General features: G+C 37.4%; 1 protein-coding gene across 7 annotated transcripts in view; it reads left to right on the top strand.

Moving 5' to 3' along the window:
* Positions 1 to 176: 176 nt before the first annotated feature.
* LOC136423381 (phospholipid-transporting ATPase IF-like) overlaps positions 177 to 8,229 on the top strand; it is a 59,281-nt gene continuing 51,228 nt past the window's right edge. For 5 of the 7 annotated variants that reach the window (XM_066411518.1, XM_066411522.1, XM_066411523.1 and 2 more), the window contains exon 1: positions 177 to 420. In XM_066411518.1, the coding sequence (XP_066267615.1) occupies positions 373 to 420 (48 nt within the window). In that variant the 5' untranslated portion in view covers positions 177 to 372. Of the gene's footprint in view, positions 421 to 2,250; positions 2,359 to 8,229 lie in introns of all 7 variants that reach the window. The other 2 variants (XM_066411520.1, XM_066411521.1) reach the window with 2 other exon arrangements.

The raw sequence follows: 8,229 nt of genomic DNA, 5'->3' as shown, positions 1-8,229 counted from the left end.
TTTTTCTTGTCATAACTTTGCTCTGATTAAGGTAAACATATGTACAAATTGTTTTTAATCACGTATTAATAAATCGTGAAAACATTTTGAGTTGTATTCAATGGTGAGAAGTAGTCAGATTGATAATGTTTCTTATGACAAAGAGGGAGCATTTCGATGCGTTTGGGTCTGCACTTCCGGGTCGTAAATGAAGAGTTCATTCGGTGCCAAGTTGCCAGCAGAGACAAGCCGACCAGGAAATACATTTTCAACCAGAAAAAAGATCTTCATTATCGATCGGTCTGGGACTTGAACGACCGCTCATTGTCTGCTAAGACGCCCGGGAGCCATGTCCTAGCATCTGTAGGCTGATTTCTGAAGGGGCCTGTCGCGATGCAGAATTTCGCCCGACGGTCCATCAGGAGAATCGGAAGAAGTGTGGTACGTGTCAACTTGTGTTCTTTTCTTGGTTTCCTTTCTTGTAGACGTAGAAGCTTCTTTCTCTTGTCTTACAAAAAGGCCCCCTTCCTTCTTACATTGTCGTTAGACGCAGGAAATGTAGAATACTTGACAAAGATGCGAAAAAGGACAGTAGATTCTTTTAAAAAACCGTGACAAGCTAACGTTACATATATCAGCACAGGTGTAATGGGAATGTTGGCGTCAACAGTGATCTATCTGTTGCTCCAAGCAGATGTCGTTACTGTAGAAGTGGATTTAAATTTGTGGTAGGGAAAAATATGTAAGGTTTGCAGTGTTTTTAAGTTCGCGATTTGAAACGAGGCTGGCAAAACACCAATCAAAAATTTTCGCAGTGAAGAGATCACCATCAGAAACCGTGAACATTATAAAAACCACCGTGAACATTTCCCCTTTTACGGTATCTGGTCAGAAATTATGTGGCCTACTTTCCACAGGTTAAAGTTGTGTTTGCAAAGCTAACTACAGTATGATTAGTATCACTATCATCAATGCTCACGGGGTTTATCGCCTTGAAAGCATAACGCATGTCTACCCCTCTGAAAATTCCCAGGTACTAGTGTCATATAAATAAAACAATGCCAATGGATTGTTTCAACAGAAAAGGCCCTTTTATATAGAAACAGTATTTTTTTCTTCCTTCTGATGTTTGATAATTATATGAAATCGTTTTGATTGAATTTAAAGTAAGGTAGACATGTCTTCTGCTAACATTGAAATTTTTTAAATTTTTTTTTGCATACGCACTTATTGAGAAGAGCTCTCCCATCACTGAATGACCAATACATAGACTAATAACGTTTGTTCAGTTCAAGAAAGCATGGTTTGAATTCTTCTCTTATTTTGTTGAAACATGGACTTTGTCCTATTGTCTTAAACTGGGTGTGAACCACTTGACCAGGTTAAAGTCCGTACGGTCGTTGGCTAAACAATTTAAGGCATGTAACGCCTTAAACAGGCAGTTTACTGTAATTTCCAAGCAGATCTATCTAAAGGATCTTGGTCATTCTCAGTGTTTTATGACTGTTATTGCCACATCTAGTACTCTCTTCTATGACAATACATAGTGGAACACCAGGCAGACAAGCCGATGTTGCTATACAAACAGTTCATCTTCTACAATAACAAGTAAAGAGTACTAATAGTACTACAGTACAGTGACTACATGTTGCAAAAATGGATGTAAAACACAGAGAATGAGCCGGATCCTTACATCTGCTTGAAGATGAGGTTTACCACAATACCAGTTATGCGAAAAAACAAACAAACAAGTAAACAGAAAGTCAGCCTACAATAAGACTAAATTGGAACGGCTTTACTGCCATTAGGCAATCCGTAGCTCGCAAAATTAGGGCCAGTTTCTTCTTAGGGCCTCATAATTATCATAAGCCTTGTCAATTAATTGCTATGGGAATGGAAATCCGTGGGCTAAGTTCCTGGGAATCAGGAAGTCCTTTGGGGTCTTATTTCAAGAGCCTCAAATCTCAAGAGATTTGGTCCCATCAATGTAGTCTAGTGGATGTTAAATGTCAAATGAAGGTAAGAATCATATTCTTTCATCTGTTTCTTTCAAAGCTTCATGTTACTCATCTACTTCTTAGTTTAGAATTTGATTTAAACATTTAAACGAAATGAATATGATCTTTTGCTTCCATTAACATTGTTGATAATATCTTAGAAATGTTTTTCCATTTCATTATTCCATTTAGTTCTTTTCCATTTCCTTATTTCACCTTGGTTTTTATCTTTTTGTTTTATTTTCCGTTTGTGTCTGACAAAAACGGACTGCAGTGATCGAAAGCTCCCGTGTTTCGTTCTCGTTGGAAGTGCGTGTTTGTTGGTTGGTTGGTGAAACGTTCTTGTGCCGTGAGCGGAGATATGAAGAAGAGACTAAATAAGGTATGGAGTGTAATCAGATGCGCATAATAAGATTACCTACACATTTGTTATCTAAGCAAATATCTGTTTCCATGTGTAAACAAACCCATGTACTGATCATGGGTTGAATGCTCTGCTCAATTATCATCTGCACTATCAGTGATGCAAAGACACATTTCCTTGTTTATACAAATAAAGACAAACCTGGCTATAGTGACACTCAAGGGACCTGAAGAAAGGGCCACAGTAGACAGGTGGCCACTATAGATGGTATTCTTAATAGTTAATGATTGGGTCAATGGGAAAAATTATCTTAGGGACCACCGAAAAGTGGCCAGTGGCAAGATGGTCCCTTAATGCAGCAGTGGCCACTTGTGCAGGTTTGACTGCATTACACACATGTAGCCTGCAGCTGGGTGCCATCCGATTACTACCGGGGCTCCGATTTCAGGGAAGCGAGTATAGGAGCCCCGGTAGTAATTGGATGGCACCCAGGCTACTAGCATACGTTATACCTGTACCTTCAAAGCCATGCACATACATGTATTTGTGTCTTAGATGCAAACACTCAGTTCTTTGTACATGTACATGTGTATACATAAACTTCAAAGCTATAGACACTGATTACATATGCATGGTCATGCCCATCATCAATGCAAAGTCACATTCACTTGTTTATACATATCTTCAAAGCTCTGCACACTAATTAGATGCCCCATACTAATGCCTATTGATTATTGTTCCCCCAGTGTTTGATTATCTACTCGAATCTAATTATTACAAAGTCGAAAAATTGTAACAACACACGGTTCTTTGTTGCAGAAATAGAGGGAAAGATGCAAATATATACATCTTCAACACTTCCATTACAGAAGAACTTTATTGCGCGACTATTGTAGCAGGTACAAAGTATGGCAACAACAGTAAACATAGAACAAGACATAAGTATGGAATAAAACTATTGACTACAACAAAATATGTATCTTATGTTTTACATTATGAAAGTTGGGCTAATTTTGAGTACCACTATTTTTTCTAATAACAAAACAATCTTTTACATATTTGCCTATTTTAACATTGTATGGGCTGTTGCATTTAAATATATAGTCAAATCTATCTGTGGCATTGAGCGTCTTAAAATCTGAAGTACTTGAATTGAGAGAGGTGAATAACTCATCGCGTAAAGCATCATATTTAGTGCATTCCATAATAAAGTGAAACTCATCCTCTATTCGATTTGGACAGAATGGGCAAAACCTTAGGTCGGGAGCTACATTCAAGTATCTACCTGTTTCTATATTCAATATATGGCTACTGATTCTTAACTGTGTTATTGCTTTGCGGATTTCAACATTGTTCACATCATGAAGATATAAGTATTCACGAATACTGGTGTTGTCAGTCCTTACATGTGTTGGGCATCTGGACTAAGGTGTACCTAAATGTAACATCAGGTACAGGAACAGATTTCGGTACAGAGGTCCAGACTTGTACCTGAACAATATGACATATAGTAACCTATGTTCTACAATGAGGACAGACCCATGAATAAACAGTTAACATAATGTTTATTTAGACTTCAGTGTATCTATGCTTAAAGAACCCATGGTTTTTAGAGGATCTCAAAGATAGTGCTAATTTCAATTTCAATGCCCAAACTATGTTTTCATCTTTTCCAGTACTTCTCTTCTCATCTCTGAATAACAATTTTTCAGAAACAAAATAAGTCAAAAAGTCATACATTGAAGACTTGATATTATAAGTCTATTCAGGTACAGTACCGGTAGATTTGCGGGTATTTTGGACCTGTGCCTAAATGATTTTCATGGTATTGTACCAGTACTGGATACCTTTATGCAGCTCTTAAGTCTGGACAAGTGGTATCCTTTTGCCTTTTTATTCCACTTATGTTTCCTTCTAACTTTGAGGTGTATATCCCCTGACAATACTTCCTACCTCTGTTATATTGATTTATAAGCTTGGACAGACTTAACCCTCAATAACTATAGGCCTTGTGCCGTCCACTTACCAATTTTGTAAGCACATTTGAGGTCTCCCCTGGCGTTTGTAATGTTTTACAGATGAGATGCGGTGTCTGCAATGAAAAACACAAGATGACATTTTGGAAATGTCCTCGCGTAGCGGAGCACGGACTAGTAATTAGTCTGCTGGTCGGACGATTTGTCAAAACTGACAGTTCAAAACGCACCAATATTTCATACCTTGAAACGTGTATTTCAAACCTTGAAACGTGACCGCAAGTCTGAATTGACATTTACTATTGGAACCTAGAATATAGATTTAGTATGACTCATTTTTGTAGTAAGTTATATTGGCTAAAATGCAAGATAATCTCTTGTAGCTTAAGGTGTTAAGGTACAATTCTGCTAGCTTAAACATTGTAAAGTCTACTGACTTACTTTTTCAACGTGTTGTCAGTAATCTTGCTTAGTTTGGGTGACATTTTCCTAGAAAAAGAGAATAATTTTGAAGAAAATAACCTACAACTACATTTTGTGGCGTCTTGACCCTGAAACCAGTGGTCCTGCATGGGTTTGAATCCCCTGACATTAGCATTCCACTGATGTTGTGAATACACCAGTATTACTTTTTGAACCATCCCTGTGGAAGAGCAGGTTACATCAAGGCTTTGATATGATCTATACTTGACATTGTGAGGGTTAAAGCAGAAAGCGTTCCACAAATAGATGAGTCGTGACTGAGATTTTAAACCTAATATATGATTTTAGAATGATCTGGTCTAACTGGCTAACCCGATATTAGTCATACCGTACCCTCCAGTGTGGTGGATAATGCCTTGATGTTGCAGAAAGCCCCCCACGTATAGGCGAGTTATAACTAAGATTGTATACGGCCAGATGAGTTTAGTGTGATCCGGCTAACCTAGTACTAGTATATGACATATAGATTGTATGCCCTCAACTGTGGTAAGAAAAGCCAATCACTTGTTATTAGCTGTAATACATGTACAGTTGTGCAGATATAGCCATAAGCTCTCATAAGCTGTCATAAACTTGACATTGTTAGCAGCGCTCGAAATTCATTTTTGGAAATAGGTGCACCAACCAAAAAAATTAGGTGCACAGAAAAAATTTTGGGTGCACCACATGAAATAAAGTTGAATGTCAGCAAAAAATCTTAGGGCTACTGCCTCTCTTAAGAACTTTGATCTGTGATTCTATAGCTAACTTCAAAATTTCAAACAAGTAATACATCAAATAGTACAACAAATGGTTATATCACTTTTTCTAATACTTAGATGTCGAGAATATTCTGTACTAGTTTACAATAGTACCTTTACCCTATAGCATACAAAAATATCTAGGTGCACTGCCAAAGATTAGGTGTACAGCTCCAATTTTGGGCACCCACTATTTTGAGCCCTGGTTAGGGTTTAAGCGGAAAGTCTTCTACATATAGGCGAGATATAACTAAGATTTTATACGGCCAGATGATTTTAGTATGATCTGGCTTACCCATATGATATACCCTCCACTGTGGTTGGTAAAGCCAATCAGTTGTTATGAGCTGTAATACAGTTGTGCAGATATGACCATAAGCTAGATATGAACTTGACATGGGGATTAAAGCAGAAAGCCTGCTACGTACAGGCGAGTTATAACTAAGATTGTATACGGCCAGATGATTTTAATATGATCTGGCTAACCCATGTGATATACCCTCCACTGTGGTTGGTAAAGCCAATCAGTTGTTATTAGCTGTAATATGGTTGTGCAGATATTACCATAATCTCTCTGGTAATAAAAGGATCTGTCGACTAATCAAAAAGGGATCAGTTTTAATGGAACAAATGCCGTTTGTGGTTTTTATACTGTTCAGCTGGAAGCTCCTTAACATCAGAATGCTCGGTCTAAAGCACTGTGGTCTTGGGGTATATATAGTCAGGGAGTATGGAGTAGAGTTAGGACAAGACTGGGATCAATACTATGTACTGCCCTGGGCAAAGGAGATCAAGCAGAAGAGATGGCTTCGTACTGAAATATTGAAAGCCCTGAAAAAGACAAAATGTATGGACTGGGAAAATATTGAAAGATAAAATCTAAGCATGATAATTCATTACTAGACATCTGATTCAGTCTTCAATTTGTTATCATAATCTTAAAATCAATCTTTTTTATTCGTTTTGTTTTTTGGTGCCACAAATGATAAATGATTATGCTTTTCAAGCCTTCAGCAAAGAGTGTGTTACGATGCAAACATGTTTTAAATAATACATGTATTTTCTAACATGAACTGTCATAATGGAAAAAAATTGTAAATTTAAAAAAAGATCTGATAATGCAGCATCAAAATAATTAATCCCCGAGGTATGCACACATCAGATATCCAGGTGTTCAAGACAATCTTAAGAAGGCTTCAATAACACCATTCCTGTAATGTGGCGGGCTTAGCTTAAACACGACGGAATTATAATAGCGGACGTTGCACTTTCTGAAAGAAGAATCATTATGAATGACTGAGTAGCAGAAAATAATGGGAGGTTAGAGTTGAACATAAATGGTATTCATGTATCACTCTCACCTCCCAACCCACTATTTTGTCAGTGTGAAATGCGTGGCGTGGCTGCCTGTATCTCGGAGATAGTAGCTGGTCATTTATCACCGCGAGCTGGTAGACAGTTTAAAGGAGCATTCCACTTCAGAAGTGGGTATTATTTTCTGATAGATTACAATTTTTGGGACACAAATGCACCCGGCTTTTGGCTAAATTGTCTCAGCTGTCTTTTCTACAATAATCCTTTTCTAAATCCATGTACCCCCATATGGACCCGCTTCTAAGTAAATATGTACTCGCATAGCCAACTTTGGGGGCAAAATTTCTCGCCAACAGTAGACGGCATAAGCTTAAGGAAAGCAGTCAAGTGACTTTCACACATTCAGGCATAACGATTTAGTGCCTGATGAATTATAATACCTGCTTCTGGACTGGAATGATTTAAAGACCTGATTTAATTGCAGAGGAGTTGGATAGACTGTCTTCATAAAAAGAAAATAATAGCCAAATATATGGCAGAGGTGTAGAAAATACTGTTTTGATTATAAGAGAATGATCACAAGAATGGATTTTTGGTGAGATCAAATACTGCAATTTGATTTATTTTTTGCTGGACCTAATTTTGTAGTACAGGTAGAAAGGGGGTCTTCATCCATTCTGTAGTTGTTGTTGAAACATTGATAGTACAACACATACTTGCGGCAAATTTGCAGTGGATGTTAGAGCAGAAACTGTGAGAATAAAACCACCAAGAACGTTTTAAGATTCAAAGTAGATTAGAAGTCTAATCTTGGGCTATTCCACTTAGGAGGGGGGGTCTTATTTTCGGCATTTTCAGCAATGACTGCAACCATGCATTGAAGAAAATGAAAAATGAACAGGACTAAGAATAGAAATAGACCTGATTTTAATTTCCATTCTGCTCAATGAATGGATTATATCAATCTATTGAAAAATCACTTTTTTTTTAAAAACTCCGGATTTGTAGACTGGAGATTCTATCTCATAGATTTAAATGTAACCTAATTTCTAGCTCAGTTGGGATGCCATCATTTACGGGTCCCCACTTGTGGAATGAAAACATGCTAAGATAAATTTCTCTGCCAACAAGAGATATGAATAATTGTGATATCTCATCTGAAAATGAAGTAGTCCTGGCCTTGGTGCTGATTTTAAGGCTGTAATCGGTTGACTGTAAATCTTGAAATGTTTGCAGTGGTTTTATTTTTGCGGTCTTCTCAGTGTCGTTCCACTACAGAAACATGACACCAAAAGTATGTGTTTTTGTGCTACTGTACTGTTTCAACCTATTTTGAAATTTGAAACACCAACAAAGTCTCCTTTTCACTACCTCCA

This window comes from Branchiostoma lanceolatum, chromosome 17 (assembly GCF_035083965.1).
Source record: "Branchiostoma lanceolatum isolate klBraLanc5 chromosome 17, klBraLanc5.hap2, whole genome shotgun sequence".
Lineage (NCBI taxonomy): Eukaryota > Metazoa > Chordata > Leptocardii > Amphioxiformes > Branchiostomatidae > Branchiostoma > Branchiostoma lanceolatum.
Note: the sequence above shows the minus strand (reverse complement) of the source record. Positions and strands in the feature narration are given on the sequence as shown.